This window comes from Felis catus, chromosome D2 (genome assembly GCF_018350175.1).
Source record: "Felis catus isolate Fca126 chromosome D2, F.catus_Fca126_mat1.0, whole genome shotgun sequence".
NCBI classification, from domain to species: Eukaryota; Metazoa; Chordata; class Mammalia; order Carnivora; family Felidae; genus Felis; species Felis catus.
The window spans coordinates 71,350,249-71,369,100 of NC_058378.1; the positions used below are offsets into that span (position 1 = coordinate 71,350,249).

An 18,852-nucleotide genomic window follows, 5' to 3' on the forward strand; every position below is an offset into this window, starting at 1 on the left:
CCTTCAAGCCCATGTGATGCAAACGCTTCACTTTACGCACAGCCAACGAAGGCCCAGGGTGAGCCTTGGCTTTGCACGCAGCCACACAGCTCAACAGTGTCCAATTAACTGCACAGTGGGAATCTTCTATTTGCAAATGCACATGAACCCAGGACTTTACAGTGGGCGGGGCTTCTCAGAACCTAGCCGTCCAATCACAGGTTTGCTTTCCTGATTCTAGTCTCTTGTGCTATCAGTGGGCAAAACCAGCCAGGGGGGAACTGGAATACGAAGTGTTCACCGGAGGGGAAAGCCTGTGTAAGTGGAGAATTATTGTGAAAATGATGTAAATCATAAAAGGGACCAGAAAAAGACTTTCCCAATTTTACTGATGCTTGCTGAGATCCTGTGAGGTTATAAAAAGTCCACAGAGAGGCGCCTGGATGGCTCAGCCGATTCAGCGTCCAACTCTTGATTTCAGCTCAGGTCACGATCTCACAGTTCCTGAGTTCGAGCCCTGCTTCAGGCTCTGTGCTGACGGTGCGGAGACTGCTTGGGATTCTCTGTCTACTTCTCCGCTCCTCTGCTGCTTGAGCTCACTCTCTCTCTCTCAAAATAAATAAAGAAACTTAAAAAAATAATAAATAAAACGTCCGTAAGTATTCTGAGTCAGTTCCGAGTATCTCTTTCCTTTACTGAAAAAAAAATTTTTTAATTAAGAACGAAAGGAAATCACCTTTAAGTATTTAAACTGCTGCCCATGTAAGTTCCAGAAAATTCAAGCTTTCCCTGGAATCCCTTTTTAAAAATAATACTGGAAAAGAAACTCGATTTGTCATCACCGAAGATTAGCACACAAGTTCATGGCTATACACGGGGAGGAAAAATAAACAGAAGCAAAATCATTTCAGATTTAGATTGTTATTATTAGAAAGTAGAGTAAGGCTTTGGAGACCCTATAAAATATTCAAGTGGTGTCCTTTTAATAGACTGCTAACTAGAGGCACTTCATCCCTGGGCCAGGACTCAAGAGCTCCGGGAAAAAGAAAACAAAAACCAAATTTAAGTTCCAGAGTTTGGCTAACTTCAGATCCTGAATTTTGATGACACTGGATCTTGTCATTCAACTGTTCCTACAGGACACGGATTTCTCATTATCTGTGTGACAACATGGTAACAGCAGAAAGCTAGAGACCAGCTGTTCTATCCAAAACAGAGGAAAAGGGGGGACGCAATAGAAGAGTGACCTGATTCTCTTAGGTTAACAAGCTGCCTTCTACACAAGCCTTTAACACATGTCGGGTCAGCCTCTGACACGTGGGTTCCTTCACGGGAATAACACTTTGGAGGCCTGTGGTGGCTGCTCACTTTGCTAGGGTTTCCATCCCTCCACAGAGTCTAAATGTCAATTGCCACCTGTTATCACTCTTGAACTGACACTGACTGAATCTGTGTTAATAGCCTGGCCTTTTTTTTTTTTTTTTATTGACCCTTCAGTTTGCAACCCATAGATTACAAAACGAAAACATCCAGATTCTCCTGAAGTTATTTTTAAAACTAAGAGTTGGCCTAGGGTTTAACATCTTTAAGATATAGAAGATTTGGGTATTTGAAAACACTTCTCCTTGACCAAAAAGGGCACATTATACTGAGTAGTGACAGGAATGTCAATCGAACACATGGATAGGGTGGAATGTTGATTTCCTTTCATCGTCTAGGCTGTTCAGTGTGGTCACGTTCCAGACCAGACCTCTCTGAGTAGACGGATGTTGACTGTCCACAGGCCAGTTTTGGAAAAACAACCAAGTCACAGAAATGAGCCCACAATTGACTTTTCTAGCATGTCATGGCAGATACCATGGGTGTGGGGTCACCGTAAGAAAGGACAGGGAGAGGCCCAAACACAAGGTGAAACTGTGAGCATGTTAGGCTAAGCACTTCTCAAGAATCGGTTTTAAAAAGCACTTTCTGGGGGCGCCTGGGTGGCTCAGTCGGTTAAGCGGCCGACTTCGGCTCAGGTCACCATCTCGCGGTCCGTGAGTTCGAGCCCCGCGTCGGGCTCTGTGCTGACCGCTCAGAGCCTGGAGCCTGTTTCAGATTCTGTGTCTCTCTCTCTCTGACCCTCCCCCGTTCATGCTCTGACTCTGTCTCAAAAATAAACGTTAAAAAAAATTTTTTTTAATAAAAAAATAAAAAGCGCTTTCTGACTTCTGAAATTCTATGCTGCCAGTAACCAAAAAGCAGTATGAGGTCATAAGATAAATACTGGCGGGGGCAGGGGGTATGTGGGAAAGTTCAGGAAGGTACAACATACTTGCCACTCCGTGGCCAAAGGGGTCTCAATGCCATAAGTAATGTACATCTCAAATCTCTAAAAATAAATTATTTTAAGAGGTGATGTGCTGCCTAAATATGTCACCTTGAACCGGACTTTTCCGTAATCTCTCATGTCCCTGCTTAGGTCAGCTGTTCCCTTTGCGGTCTCGATGGCCACGGTGGAAACATCACAAGCCAGAGCAGCCTCGGACCTGCTATTTTAAGTGAAGGTTCTTGTTGTCTTTGGAAAACAATACCACAAAACAAAACACGTTTTCATGGGCCATAATACCAACACTTTGTCAGCCTTCCTCAGGAAAGCTGAAGGCAGGCCTGGCAAGCCATTTTCCAAGTCCTATAAATCCTATCTTTCATTCTTTTAAACGGGGTATCATGTATGCTCAAGGAATTTCAGTTACTTGGCCCATAATCTTCACAAATACAGACCATTTACTCATTGAAAACTTCCAATTCTGATCCCTAGGCCAGCACTCACAGAATTTGCGGGGAGTTATGGATTCTCAGGGTTAGGAAGCCCTCTCCTCTACCTAGTACCGGGTGTGCGTTTTTCCCATGTTCATGACCAGGATCTGAACAGGAAATTCAAAGGAGCCAGACCGTTTGCCTTTCTTCTCCATGGATTTGGTACCAGCCCAGACCTGCACCCTGAAAGCATCAGACTGGAGAGTCTGAGAATCTCTGCTAGTTGCCTTTGGATGATGGCTTTGAGGGGCGCCTGGGTGGCGCAGTCGGTTAAGCATCCGACTTCAGCCAGGTCACGATCTCGCGGTCCGTGAGTTCGAGCCCCGCGTCAGGCTCTGGGCTGATGGCTCAGAGCCTGGAGCCTGTTTCCGATTCTGTGTCTCCCTCTCTCTCTGCCCCTCCCCCGTTCATGCTCTGTGTCTCTCTGTCCCAAAAATAAATAAACGTTGGATGATGGCTTTGAACGGCCCATAGACATGCCATGGCCCTCGGCACCGGGCTCAGCACTGGTTCCAACGGGCCTTATTTCCCACTGTGCTTCCCGTGGCCTGCTTGCCATGGGTGAGTGCTCCGGGTGCCTTACATACAGGGAGAATGCCAGATATTTGAGACCATGCATATTTGAGGCTGAGCACGTACTTCAGAAAGGGTATCGAAAGCTGGTTAGAACTGGTTAGGACGTTAACATCCGCTGCCTTGCATAACAATCTCCTGAACAGTCCCTCTGCCATTCTCCAAGCTACGAATAAAAATTATCACATGCTTGTACTTTCCGGAGATGGGATGAGATTCTTTGAGGGGATATAAAAAACATGAGCATAAAACATTAGTTCTGTTTGTCATCTACTCTAATTTTTAGGTTAAGGTCCTCTGAAAGAGAACTCGGAGCGTCTGCGTGTTCCCATGCCCGTCTTCAGAACTCTAACTAAAAAATGGAGGGGGGGGGGCTACGTTCATGGAGTAAACCATCACCCTGTTCGGTACATTCACAACTTCAAAATTCCTAGCTAACAATTTCAAAAGCCCAGTGGGTGGAGGACAGGCCCGAAGGCTCACTGCTTTTCGGGCCCGTCCCCTCCACTGTCAGCCTCCATTTGTCTCGCGTGGTCGCTCCGCATCGTTTCTGATGATGCAAACATCACCGGGATTCACCGGAGATCAAGAGTAGGATTCTCTTTTGACTGCAAATGCCACCGGGACGGCCAGAGGAAATTGGGGCGTCATGGAAACAGAGCCGAACACTACCCGATCATGAGATGCTCTTGGAAAAGGTTACGGTCACATGGCGGCCTCAAGGATACCGATTTCCAACCTGCGTGGGTAAAGAGTTCAGGCCGTGGCTTCAGTGGAGTGGGCATCCTTGCCACGGGGCCTCCCTCGGGAGACAGTAAATGACTGCTCCCCCAGCCCTCGGCTCCGTGGGCTTGCGGCAGTTTTTTCTGCCTACAGTGAATAATCCAGACAGGCCTTGTGAACACTGCTCGATCCCTGAGCCACCCCTCAAAGGGGGAACGGTGAGACGGATGCGTGCAGGAAGACAGAACTGACATGTCTGAAGTTCAAAACCTGAGTCCTCGGCACCGCTGATACTCTGCTAGACAGGGTTCAGAAAACTAGGGGTCAGACTTCCACCAGCAGGACTAAGTAGTCCTCTGCTCAAGTTACGGCCAGCAATGGAGGAAGAAAACCAGTGGGAAAGAAGAAGAAAGAGTAGGAGAGGGAACAAACAAGGTGCCCCAGACCAAGGCTGCCCCCTGCGGCCATTCAGCGGTGGTCACGCCTCAGCCTGCCACACTGTGAAACATTAGTGGACACCAGCCCAACACTCTCCAGGGGGAGATTCACTGTTTTTGACATTTGGGACAGTCCTCAGCCAACCCCTCTTAAAACTGTACAAGGAGCCACGTGAATTAAAAAGAGGAGCTCAAATAATCATCCATGTATGTTCACAGTAGCACTATTCATAACAGCCAAAAAAGATGAATCTGACCTAAATGCTGGTTAACAGATGCACACATACACAAATCATGTTCTAGCCACATGAAGGAATATTATTCGGCCACGAAAAGGAATGGAGTACTGATAAATGCTACAACCTGTAGGAACCTTGAATACATTAAGCTAAGTGGGAGAAGACAGAAACAAAAGGCCACTTAGGTATTCCATTTATACGAAATACTGAGAATCCATAAATATCCAGAAATAGACAGAAGATTGGTGGTTGGCAGGGGCTGGGAGGAGGAAATGGGACTGCTTTATGGATATGGGGTTTTCTTTTGGGGTGATAACAATGTTTTGGAACTAGATAGAGGTTGTGGTTGTACAACATTGTAAATGTTTACTAAAATGTTCACATGAAAATGAATTCTGGTATGTGAACTGCACTTCAATTAAAAATGTACCAAGAAGGGTTGTTTTTGTACTGATTCCCCTAATTTAGTTGTAAACTTTAACCTGGTGAAGAGTTTTGTTTTTTTTTAATGTTTATTTATTTTTGAGAGAGAGAGAGAGAGCAGGTGAGGGGTAGAGAGAGAGAGGGAGACACAGAATCTGAAGCAAGCTCCAGGCTCCAAGCTGTCAGTACAGAGCCTGATGCGGGGCTCGAACTCATGAACTGCGAGATCATGACCTGAGCTGAAGTCGGACGCTTCACTGACTGAGTCACCTAGGCGCCCCAACCTGGTGAAGAGTTTTATGATAAATCTTTAACTGGCTACAGTCACTCGGCCTACTGGAGCTCTGCCAAAGAGGAAATCGCACTTGAGTTCCACGTCAGTTTCTAAGGTTCAATACTCATTAGCAAACATCAGCTCATTCACTCCCTCCCAGAGACGGGAAGAAAAAAAGAAGGGGTAGGATGTCTGTTTCAGGACTTTCATTATGTGACCAATCACTTAATACAGACACACTGAAGGTCACAGCAAGGGCAAAATGCACTGAGACTTTAGTCTGGACTAGGTCTTTCATTTACTTTATAAAATTAGCATTATTTTATTTTTTATTCTACTTTGGTTTTAAATAGATAAGATATACACATGGTTACAATTTTTGTTTTCATATAGTAAAAATAATTTCCTTCCCTCCCCCCCTGCTGGAGACAAGTACTAATAGCAATTTCTCAAATATCCTTCTGGGACAATCTATAGGGACATACAACCCTAGGTACACACAGCTAGATTTTTACTGCTACTAAAAAATTAAAAAGAATCTGAAGAATGACTGCTGGTCCAATCATTAAAATCCTAGTTTTACTGACACGTTGTTAGAAGGTGTGGATCTTATTATGTAAGAGGCATAGCTATTGAAACAAAGCGAATAACAAAATGTCATTGACTTTCCATTTGCTAAGATGCTTTTGGTATTCACTTTCGCTTTCTTCCATGTAAGGTATACCCATTCCCTAATAAGCAGAGACTTCTCCTCCTTTCTTACAACTAAGATGATCGAGGCTCTGGTTAAGTGAAAAGATGTGTCACTCTGGGATCTTTATGTCTGACTCATAATCGTTATAGATTTCAGTCTGAAAAAAGTCTGAATATTAATGTTCCTTTTTGCAACGTACTTTGCCTCTCTGCGACGACCCTCTGGCTACCATGTACATTCCAAACTCTCTCAACACCCTCCTCCATAGCCAGTACAGCAATACAGGAACTGACACACAAGGTTAGACCCCTGCCCCTCGGGCCAGAACCCAAGACTGTCATCACCAAATTTATCTGAAGCAATAACCACATCCCCTTTTATTAAACAAGGGAGAAAACTCATAAATAAGAACGTGAAGGTGAGTTTAAACATGCCATTATCCCTTACTGCCCAATGCACCCAAGCTGTACCTATATGATTTCACCACATCACAAAAGTCATCTCGAGTCTTCAATTTCACTTATTCATTCAAACAGTAGGCAGAACTCAACATTCCAGATCTGGGAGCTGAGATTTACTCTCCCAAAGCCCCCCCAGGGAAGGCATGGATTCACTCACTAAATGAACATTCATGCGTTTACTGTGAACCCAGGGAGATTCATAAGGACCAAAAACCAAAACAAACAAACGAAACAAAACAAAACAACTGTCCTTGTTATTAAGTAGCTCACAGTCTGGTGGGAGAGATAAACATACAAAGAACTAGCAGGAATATACGGTAATAACGGCCATAATAGAGAGGCAAAGCATCTTTGCCCAGGACACATGCATGCTAGTCCTGTTGCCAAGGGGCCTAAGCAAATGCAAGGCTTTCAGTCTTTTGTGTGACAGCCAAAATAATAAATGGTTTTTGAAAAGAAGACACGTGAACAAAATGCCATGGGACAAATTTATGTACAATTGCACACATCTGGAGGACTTAGCAAAATCCATGCGTGGAGATGATCTCTAGGTGATGGGATTTCAGGTGATTTCTATCTCCTTCTTTGCACTTTTCTGTAAGATTTTTATTATTTTTCGAGGAACACCTAAACCCCTTAAAAAAGAGAAGATTGTTCTTAGCCCATTTAGAGAAAGAGATGGCTTTGATTCAGTTTCCAGGATGCTTAGATAGGGCTTGACATGCTAGACCTTGTGGAAGACAGAGAAAATAGGGTCCTTGTATTAATGAGTTCATCATCTTGGTGCTGGAGGTGGGTGGGCACACGTCTAAACAACTAAAATGCAATAGGTTTTGTCCCAATGTTGGTTTCTCAGGTGGGACAACTGTCTTACAGTAATATGTTAACTATATAATAAAGAATTTGCCTGGTGGAACATTGTTGGTACTCAAGGAAATGTTTGTTGAATGAGTGACAACCTGTATCGTTCTTTGACATTTACATTCATCATCTTTGTTCCCTGCTATTACCTCCACCCACAATCAATGGGTAGATCGCTGATCCCCAGGCATTAATTTTGCATACCAAAATCATAATTTTGCACTGACTTTGCACTGATTTTGCACTACCACCATTACCATACTGATCTTTCTAGAACATTGTTTTCATCTGGTCGTCCTCTAGATTAAAAACTATTCTCAGAAGTTCCACCTTGCCAAACTCCCCAAGGCCTCCCGAGACCTGGCCCTGTCACTCTATCTTTCCAGTTTCATGTCTCGGGACACAGAACAACAAGTCCTTTGGGGTTTGGGGTTCCCCCTGCACTGGTTTTACAAGAACCCTCTCCATATTTAGACTGTCCTCTCTTGCAGTATTTCATTCAACTCTCATAATAACCCTTGGAAGTAGTTATTTTCCAATTTTTAGATGAGGGTAGTAAGGTTCTAAAATGTCAATAACTTGTCCAAGGCTCCCTGGCCAGGCAGAAGGAGGAGGAAGATTCCAACCCATGCTTTCTGAAGTGGAGAGGCCATATTCTTAACCATTATGCTGTGCCCTCTTCTTTTGTTCCTTTCTGGCTCTAAATATCTCTAAAGCTCAAGTTCTAGTCTTGTAACTTCCGTAAAGAATAATGGTTAGCATACAGATGAGCTTATTAAATGTCATGAATCTTTCAGACATGCTATTTATATGAATCTGCACAGTCCACTGAAAAAGGAACTATTATCGTTTCCTGTTTTGTAGGCAAACAAACGGAGGCAGAGACTGAACTCTCAAGGCTACGCAGCCTGTGCGTGGTAGAAAGGGGTTAGAACCAGCCACCACATGTCCAGAACCCATACATCCTCTCGACAGGCAGTGTCTAAAGCAGATCTGATTTTGGAGACCCTGCCCTAAAATACATCACCAAGAGTCAAACTCCAAGAATCCAGGGGCTATCTGTGTTCCGACCTTCACTGGTTTTTAAACTGGGGCAAAGTATCAAATGAGCACATAAAGACATATCATGAACACCAGAGTGAAAAAAGCAGGGTCACAAAAAGTAGTGATGGTCTGACACAAATATTCAAAAATAAATGCCCGAACAGTAGGTTATTGTCTTATAACTAAACAGCACTTTCATATATGTATCCATTTAATCCTATAAGGTAGGTAACTATTACCATCCCATTTTACAGATAAGGCAGTGGAGGCTGGAGAGGTAAAGAGACCGCTAGCAAGTGGCAGAGCTAGGATGTGACCCAGGCAGTCTGAGGGCAGCGTCGGATTATCACCACCCGACCTATTCTTAGGTGTCTCAGCAGACAAGTCCCACTCCACCTGCAGATGATCTGGGGGAGAGAATTTAAGATAAAATAAAAATTACCTTGCAACTGTCAAAAGCTACTGTACCGCACAGAAATGTAAACTAATGGAAAAGTTCTTCCTCCCCTTTGAAAACATGCAGGTGATTCTTTATCTGAAATGACTTAAATTCGGGCCGACTAGAGCATTTGCTCCGATACCTGTAGAAGTCTCTACTGCAGTTGGAATCGTGACAATGCTGTGCAGAGGGGGAGAGAGAGGAAGATGGGCTGGCATGCCTTTGCGTGGGGGTGGTCGCCCCGTCAACCCACCAAACCCACACGCAATCAGATGCTAGTCAGACACCCTTGGAAATCGAAAAGGTCATTGCAGACAACAGCCACTCCTGCTCAGGTGCCTGAAATAGACAGAAGCCGTGCGGGAAATGACGGTCCAAACCCGATTCCCTACACTCTAGGATGCCACACACGTACGTCCCCCACCCCCCCACAGGCTCCTTAACCCATGTGAACCCAGTTCCCCAACTGCTGGCAAATACGTAAAGGCTGGAGAAAAATTAAGCCTCAGTGGAGTGCATGTGACCTTCTGGGAGGACTTAACGTCTCCTGGACGTCACTTTTTATTTTTAAAGTGTGGAGCCGCTAGACATGGGCAATTGATTTTTTTAAAGTAGGAAAAACAACTTAATTAACATTCATCACAACCCTCTGAGGTAATTTTGCCCATCGCTCCAGGGTACGGAAGGTTTATTGCTTATTGAATTCAAATTGCAGCAGACCGGACGCCATGCCGCAGGAGTTTTAGCTAATTCAGGGGCGATCATGTTTAAGGGAAGTAGTTTGCTTCTGCAGAAAACTTCCTGGTGGCTTCCAGTCATCAAACCTGGCTACGAAAGCAAGGCAGCTGTGCCGTGTAGAAAGCGCACAGCCCCTGGAGGCAGGACACTCAGGTAAACACACGGACGAGTCAGGCCATCGTTTGAGGCTCAGCAGAGAGTGAAGCCCATGCTGTGGAATATCATCAGGCACGCGGTACGGCATCTGGAGCCAGGCAGCCCAGGTCTGTAACCCAGCCCCACTGCTTACTGTCTGCGATCCTGGGTAAATTCACCTCCATGGCCCTTCGTCTCTTCCTCTGCGTAAAGGGGCTAGTTTTAGTGCCAACCTGGTGGGTGGTTCTGAGAATTACATGAGTTAAAATTCGTGGACCAGGTACACACTACCGGATCCACAGTGAGTACCAGGAGAGTGTGTGATGAAGTAGACAAAACACATATAAAGGTTAGAAGAACGTAAGGTGGACGGGAGCACCGTGACATCACGGGCACGCCACCGGGAGTCCTCTCTAAACCAGAGCAGTGCAGACAAGGTCTCCTCATCGGTTGTAGCAGAAACCGCACCTCTATCCAGGAGGCTCAAGCGGAAATCGTTCTGCGTGAATTCTCATCGCATCATTGATGTCGCTTCTGTTGACCACCCTTCACTTCTTCTCTTCCTCTCCCACTGTCTTTCCCCTCCTGTTCAGTGATGATGGGAAACCAGCCACCGATCGTGAAATAAAAATTGCAGTTCAGAAGAGCAGATTCATTTTTGAAAGAACATTTCGAAGGGGAAAGAGGACCTTGGCTCTCTGATCTACTTCATTGGCTCTGTGAACAGTATCAAAGAGGCGTTTCATGTTTTGCTTTGATTTAGGGGAGATTGGCCCAGTTTAAGATTTTTTTTTTTTAAAGTAGGCTCCACGCCCAGCACAGAGGCCAATGTGGAGCCCAACATGGGGCTTGAACTCACGGCTCTGAGATCAAGACCTGAGCCGAGATCAAGAGTCAGAGGCTGAACCGACTGAGACACCCAGGTGCCCCAAATTTAAGAATTTTTTCAAAATAAGAATTAAAGTCACACCAGGATCGTTTAACGTACACGACAATTCTTAAAAGAATTACAAAGAGTAAGCAAGTGTTTTCCAAGCATGCTCCAGTGAATTTCAGCAACTTGCTGAAAATTCCCTTGCCATAGTATTTGTGTGCCCGCCCAGCTTGGGTATTTTGCATGTGTGTATCCATATATAAGAACTCTTTTTTTAACAGACACCCACATGCCCCATAAATGTTATCTGAGTACTGATCTAAATAGACCAGTACTTGTTGAAAATAAAACTGTTCTGACCAAGGCAGTTGCACAGAAAAGAGATTTTATCTTTTGAGAGCAAAGGAGAAAATATGATTTTGTCCAACAATTTGCACACAAGCAACTGTTATTACATCTAGCATTAAGGATATAATGAATTGGAGTATGATACATTTTTACGCTTAGAATTTTTATTTCTTTATTGTGTGCGTAACATGTATGTCATATAAGACAGAAAATACAGGTAAAGCAAAAACATGTTTGATAAAAATTGGAGTAACCATTTTGGTAGCACTCTGATGAGGAAACCCATTCCCAAATTGCATGGGCAAAGAGGACAGGGGCCTTGAAAAATATCTATTTCTGTTTCTTTCTCTTTTTTTAATGTTTATTTATTTTTGAGAGAGAGAGCATGAGCAGGGGAGGGGCAGGGAGAGAGGGGGACACAGAGGATCCAAAGCGGGCTCTGTGCTGACAGCAGCAAGCATGATGTGGGGCTCGAACTCATGAACCATGAGATCATGACCTAAGCTGAAGTCAGATGCTGAACCAACTGAGCCACCCAGGCGCCCCAAATCCTTTGCTTCTTAGCTAGACTGAAGAACTCCTCCAAAGTTTTTGGTAGTGCACTTTCAAAGCAGGCCTTCCCAGGTAACGGGGTGATAACCTTCCCAGTGACCTTCCCAGATAACCTTCCCAGTGACCTGCTTGGGGCAGGGTAGATATGAAGAGTGAAGCACTACAAACTCCCCTAGGTGTCAAAGACTGGGGTCTACTTTATAGCTCTTGTCCTATTCAGGCTGCTAATATTTATCAGCCGGACATATAAATTCATGCTAAGGATCCGGTTGTGTTGAATCAGACGCCCTAATACATTTATTTTCTTCTTTCTTCCCAATGGTCAAATCCAATTTCTATGCAAATGCTTTGGTCAAAACATTCTCATTCTCTCTCTCTCTCTCTCTCTCTCTCTTTCTCTAAGTATAAGGATTATTCTTTAACAAAAAGATTTAGAATCCCTGCTATAGATTGCATAGAATTCCTCCAGACCAGAAGTGGCTGAGTTCATTCTTATGTACTGAGACTGGGGGGACTTAGTGGAATAATTTATTCCAACCTCCCATAGACTGGCAAAATCCCCAGAAACTAAGGCAAACCTCTGGTCTACCTCCTAATGTCCCAGGGAGGAGACAGAGGTAGAGGTTCATTGATTGTAGGTAAGTTAACTGACTTACCCAATGTTATTTATCAGAAGAAATAGTGTGACCGGCCTATCAGGGAAGTTAGCTGGGGGAAGGATTGGGGGCAAGTTAGTTTTCTCCAGATTCCCACAGGTCAGACAAGACCTCGTCACGAAGAATGATAAATCCCATGACACATATGTATCTCGTTCCCACACTTTCTTCAGATGCTCCTTAGGTTTTTTGGTTTTTTTTGTTTTTTGTTTTTTGTTTTGTTTTTTTTTCAATGTTTATTTATTTTTGGGACAGAGAGACACAGAGCATGAACGGGGGAGGGGCAGAGAGAGAGGGAGACACAGAATCGGAAACAGGCTCCAGGCTCCGAGCCATCAGCCCAGAGCCCGACACGGGGCTCGAACTCACGGACCGCGAGATCGTGACCTGGCTGAAGTGGGACGCTTAACCGACTGCGCCACCCAGGCGCCCCAACTCCTTAGGTTTTTAAGAGAGGTCTCCCCCAACTACTCCCTATGAATGCAGCCCCTTTACCCTGCTTTTTCTTCCTACTTTCCTTTTCTTCACATATTAAGTATTTTTGTGTATGCATTTATGGTCTGCTCGTTCCGGCTGGCAAGTAAGCTTCCCAAGGATGCTGAGTCTTTGTTCACAGCCTGTATCTCCAGTGGGAACAACACTACACACTGTAGGTGCTCAACAAACTATCTGTTCAGGGACGCCTGGGTGGCTCAGTCGGTTAAGCGTCCGGCTCAGGTCATGATCTCACAGGTCGTGAGTTCGAGCCCCGTGTCGGGCTCTGTGCTGACAGCTCAGAGCCTGGAGCCTGCTTCGGATTCTCCCTCTCTCTCTCTCTCTCTCTCTCTCTCTCTCTCTGCCCCTCTACCACTCACACTCTGTCTCTCTCTCAAAAATGAACAAAGGTGAAGAAATATTAAAAAAAAAAAACCTATCTGTTCAATGAGTAAGTGTCAGAAACCCTCTAAGTGAATACATATTTAAAGATAACAAATATAAAGAATTAAGGGTAAGGATAAATCACCGCTGGGGACAGCTTCTTTAACACACAGAGCTATCGATCGCTTCGCCACCAGATGTCCGCACATGTCAACCTCCGAGACTAAGGGAATGGGCATTTCTCACGTAAAGTCTTATCATTCTTTTTCCTTTATTTACCCTCAAAATGCACAGTTTGACGTCCAGTTCTATTTATGTCTTTGAAATAAGGGAGATGCTTCTCACTCATGGGTTTTAGCAAAGGCTTCACGTTTTACGATTGCCAATGCTTTAGACACGACTATGCTTGTCTCCAGCTATAGCAGCTTCAGAAAAAGGAAGGCACTTGCCTAAGCTACCTTTGAGCTACGAGGAGCTCAGGTCAACAGGTGGCCAGGGCACTTACTGCTGGGGCAGGAGGCTTCTTTAGGGCTGGACGACATTGGCTGCGCACACAGTTGACAGAGGCAGTCTCTCCCATTGAACGTGACTCGGTCTCCGGGTGGAAACGGGCGCCTGGAGACAGAAAGACATTGCCCTCAAGGTTATTCCAGCAATTTAACTTCCTTCCCTGCTCCTTCGGCTTGCTGCCCTCCGGTGCCAATGCATTTCTTTGAGGAGCACCAGCCAAAATGTCTGAAATGCAGTCCTAACCGAGCCAGCCAGCTGGATATGGTCCAAACAAATAAACGCGCCTCGTTTTGAGAAGAAGCGGGAACGTATTGCTTCTACCGGCAACCAGACAGTAAAAGGGAATAATTTACCTCTGCTCATTAGTGGAGGGATGTTCCAGCAAGTCACCTAGCCAGGTACACACACAAAACTTTTCCATTTTCCAAATGGAAAATCCTTCAAGAAGAAATATTTTAAATGCCATAAATTCCTATTCAAGCGTAAGGCCCCTCCCCAGGAGAACTGGTTACAGGTCAAACATTAACTCCTTCAGTTCCCTAGAGCTACGGGGCCATGGTACCCAACTAGACTTTGTCCTAGACATCTGAGTGGGTGAACTGGATGTTTCCCTCCAGAGCTGGAGTGCTGGAGACCCAGTGCCTCGTGGAGAAACACAACAGTGCTGTAAATACTTGTTTAAAAACCGTTAGCTTCTAAAAATTAAAAAAAAAAAACAACAACCTGTTAGCTTCTTTCCAGAGAGAGAATTTCCTTTTGCTTTAGACATTTATCAGCAACAGACATTTTCCAAACATGTTGCCTCTCCATGTATGTTACCAGTCTCTTCTCCTGCCAGTTCGGCGGGCAGCTAGCTTTTCAAAAACAAAAGTCATTAACAAATAGGTATATGACAGTTTCCACACCTGCTTACGTGTAATTGGCAATTTGCCGATACTCTTCATTAACAGGAGTTTTCAAATGTGTGATTCTGTCAGCTAGGAAATGCAAAACTCCCAAGCAAAACGTCCCCCCATGTGTGAGTCAGGAGCAATTACTTAAGAACAAACTCCAGCTCCTTGACAGGAATATTACTTTCACAGCTGCGATCGCTCCTTTAAGTGGCCCTTCGGCTGCCTCACACTTGGTAATGAACCGTCATGCACACACAGGCAGGAAATCTGGACTCAAAACCACGCCACAGAGGTGCGTGGTGGAGAGCTGTAAGTTCTTACGCTCCCCACCCCCCCCACCTCATTTTACAAGTGCTGAGCTGAGGCAGTCTCCTCCCCTCTCATGGTGCTGTGTTACTTTCCATTGTTCAGATAAGGCCCAGAGAGGTTAAGTGACTTCCCTGGATTGACCAGCTCGGGAGACTGGGCCACCCGCAGGTACAGGTGGCATCCAACTCAGGACTTCTCTATCTTTAACAATCAAAACTGCACTCTGGTAGATGCCAGCGGGCCTATTGCGTCATTAATGAAACCTGAACAGGCCCCCAGTCGGCTCTGTGGGCGAGGCATCGGGAGTTGGGGGGCCAGATCAAAGCAAGCACAGGTTCTTTGCCTCTGATGAGGGCCAGGCCTAGGGTGAGGCCAGTGAGGCGCCTGGGGCACAGGCTTTAAGGAGGTACAGGCCCTGCAATGCACGGTCCTGAGCGTGAGCACCCCCTCAAACTGTGCCCCCTAAGCCGCCTCTCTAGCCTCTGAGCCAAGCTTGTATTTTCTGACTTGAATCCCACCTGGATCCACGAGGGGATACATTCGAGTCCAGGTCTCAACATGAGGCCGGGTCTGTTAAACTTGGGGCTTTGTAATTTTATAAATGATCTGCATACCGCCCCCTTCTGCCCACTGGGTCCTCTGCCCACATGGGTTCACTTCCTTCTGTGTAAACACAAAGAGAACTGGATTTGGAGTCAGGAAACCTGAGTTCAAATCTTGCAGTGTTACCTTGGGAACGTCCGTTAAGCTCCGACACTCAGCGGCACTCATAATCAGGGACACTAATTCCTGGCTGACTTCACAGAATTGCTACGTGGGTTAAAGTTTGTAACCCATAAAGGAGGCCCCTCCACTTCAGGTAGAATGTTGTCGGGTCAGCGGTAGCAGCATTGAGTAGCTGTTCACTGGCTCAAACGTCCAGAGATGGGACTAACACTAATAGATGCTTTTCCTTCATCACCAAATTTAAAACAATGATCTCTCAAGGCCAGGATCGGGAGGGCTCTTAGAGTGTATCTGGGCCAGGGCCTTCCAACCTGGTGAGTTGGATGAGTACATCATACTTGGGAATCCTCCAGAAAGCACTAAGTCAGCAGGAGAGTTGGGGGGGGGGGGGCGTGGGGGAAGCTAGAAACAGATATTTGTAAAGAGACCTTCCCCACAGAAGAAGTCCAACGCTCATCCTAGCTTGGGGGATCACTCGGATCACGGCCTCCTATTTTATAGATGAAGCAATTGCCTTGGAAAAGTTAATTCACATAGGTCTCAAATCAGCCCAGGAAGCTGGACCAGAACTTGGGACTCAAATGCCAGGCAAGGGCTTTTAACCAGGCTGTGGGCTACAGTCTGAAAAGGGACAGGTCAAGAGGAAACTTTACTTTGGATTAAATGCAGAACAATTTTCAGCCCAATAATTCAGAATTTTAAAATTAGGATTTAAAAAAATATAATTGAGAAATGGACTGATGGCTATAAAAAGTTACAATGATAATTTCACCATGACTATTGCATCTGAATCTTAGGATTTGTCTCTGAGTATTACCTTGTTGGTTAATTATATAAAATTAAGTTTACCTTTTTTAGAGTTTACATCTCTCTGGCCTAGAAACCTGAAATGTTGACAAACAAAGCAAATTCACCTCCTCTGAACTGTAGTTTTTAACAAAGCCACAGAACTGGACCACACAGCAGTCAACACCACACTAAAAGGAATGGGGCTGCCCGACTAGGATCGATCCATAAAGTAGCCGACCCTTGTTGGTGACTCTCCTCACACAGGAATCAAAGTCATCTTAAGTTCAATTATGTGTAGCATTCAACACAACACAACGATGAAACCACATTTCCCCACTCACACTTCACATACTTGCCTTCTTCTCTCTGACTGATCATTGTAACCAAGCTGGTTTGGGCAATTAAGATTTAACCTTTCCAGGTGATAGAAGCCTAGAGAACAGGGGTTGGTAAACGTTTCCGCCTGAAAGTTCAGATTGCAAATAATTTTTTAGACTCTGCAGATCCTATGGAGTCTGTCACAACTGCCCAGCTCTGACCCTGTAGCCAAACACAGCCCATCAGCAGCCATCTGGAAACAAACGGGGGTGGCTGTGTCCCAATAAAACTTTATTTACAGAGACAGGTATTGGGTCTCATTTGGGACACGGGGCAGAGTTTGCCTCGCTCCGCTATAAGGGAGACTTCTTTCAAACACACACACACCCATATGAACTTCTTCTTCCAAATCAGCTTTATCTTTCTGAGCAGTTATGCTATTTCCTCCTAATGTTTTCACTGCTCAAAAAGTTTCAAGACCTAGGGGTGCCTGGGTGGCTCAGTAGGTCGAGCGTCCGACTTCGGCTCAGGTCATGATCTCACAGTTCGTGGGTTCGAGTCCCGCATCAGGCTCTGTGCTGACCGCTTGCCCAGAGCCTGGAGCCTGCCTTAGATTCTGTGTCTCCTTCTCTCTCTGCCCCTCCCCCGCTCACGCTTTGTCTCACTCTGTTTCTCAAAAAAAAAAAATAATAATAATAATAAATGTAAAAAGGGGCGCCTGGGTGGCGCAGTCGGTTAAGCGTCCGACTTCAGCCAGGTCACGATCTCGCGGTCCGTGAGTTCGAGCCCCGCGTCGGGCTCTGGGCTGATGGCTCGGAGCCTGGAGCCTGTTTCCGATTCTGTGTCTCCCTCTCTCTCTGCCCCTCCCCCGTTCATGCTCTGTCTCTCTCTGTCCCAAAAATAAATAAACGTTGAAAAAAAAAATAAAAATAAAAATAAAAATAATAAATGTAAAAAAGTTTCAAGACCTAGAGCCGCTTTCCAGTTGCCTTCAAGCCCCTTAAAATCAGTCCTATTATTTAGCAGAGGACATCACGGGTAAAGTTTCCCAACTAAATTACTTTTTTGACTAAGACTGATAAAATAATAGGAAGATTTTTTAAAAAGCTTTAAGGATACATCAGAAAAAGAGTATGTCAAGACAGTACAACTCCAGACAAGAGGCGTATATCCCAGGCCTGAAGAGCAGAACCCAGCACTTCTCCGTTAGGGGAGCCCCCACTTACTTGCAGATAGTACACGCAAAGCAGTTGGGATGATAGGTCTTGCCCAGGGCAGTGACCACCTCTCCTTCCACGAACTCCCCACAGCCATGGCAGCGTGTCCCATACATCCTCTGGTAGTCCAGGGTGCAGAGATACTCGCCGTTCTTTATGAAGAAGCCCCCTTGTGCCAGGTCACAGCCGCACACTGTGGAAAGACAAGTTCACATTTGGTCATCGTCTGCCACGCTGCCGGGCAGCAAATGCCTTCCACTGCGCGCTGCGAACTTACTCCATGATCTCAGTGGGCTGGGGTGAGGGGAGGGGACTGGTACAAAGAGCTATTTATTGTGGGGCTCTGAGTTCTCTCCTGCCTCCTTCCCCTTTCGTATCCCTCCTTTCGGGAGGGATGGAATATCTCATACGAGTAAAATTCATTGGCTGGGTCTCAACGACTTGTGCGGTATGTCTAAGATTCAGAGATAATCCGTCTCTGATGGAAAGATGCTGTTGGTTCACGCTGTCTCGAATAGGAACAAAGGTATCTCTGGCAGAGCGATTTAGGAAAGAGACCCACTGCTGGCCCACACAACTGTTTGCTTTGGGCCAAGACGATTACTGGGCTGAGTAATAAATTCCCACCATACCAAAAGCAGTAGCAGAAATGTCTGAGTCCATTTTTTCACACTCTGGAAATACTTTGCCACAGCTATGAATAATTTGGACGTTTAATTTTCTCTTTGTGTGGCAAATAGGATAAGTCGATTGTTTATATATTATAGGGAGAGATAAACATGAACAGGCAAAAGGGGGAAGAAACGGGAACATGTCCAAGATAAAACCATCGTTCAGGACCTCAGTACACACAAAAGGGAATGCTTTACTGCGTCCGGATTTTGGTGTCTCTTGCGCAGCTGTGGACCGTGGACACGGTGCAGAGAAGCAGGTCCCCGGGTGCCAGGGGCTTGGGCGTGGCCTGCGTGTTGAGACAAGACCAG

At 45.4% G+C, this 18,852-nt stretch overlaps 1 protein-coding gene across 28 annotated transcripts in view; it reads right to left on the bottom strand.

The window, feature by feature from the left end:
* The window catches only part of ABLIM1 (actin binding LIM protein 1), a 303,758-nt gene that overhangs the window by 105,481 nt on the left and 179,425 nt on the right, over positions 1 to 18,852 (bottom strand). For all 28 annotated transcript variants that reach the window (XM_023240969.2, XM_019813866.3, XM_045040719.1 and 25 more), the window contains exons 3-4: positions 17,879 to 18,062; positions 13,613 to 13,722 (exon numbers count right to left, since the gene is read on the bottom strand). In XM_023240969.2, coding sequence (XP_023096737.1) covers positions 13,613 to 13,722; positions 17,879 to 18,062 — 294 coding nt within the window. The remainder of the gene's footprint in view (positions 1 to 13,612; positions 13,723 to 17,878; positions 18,063 to 18,852) is intronic.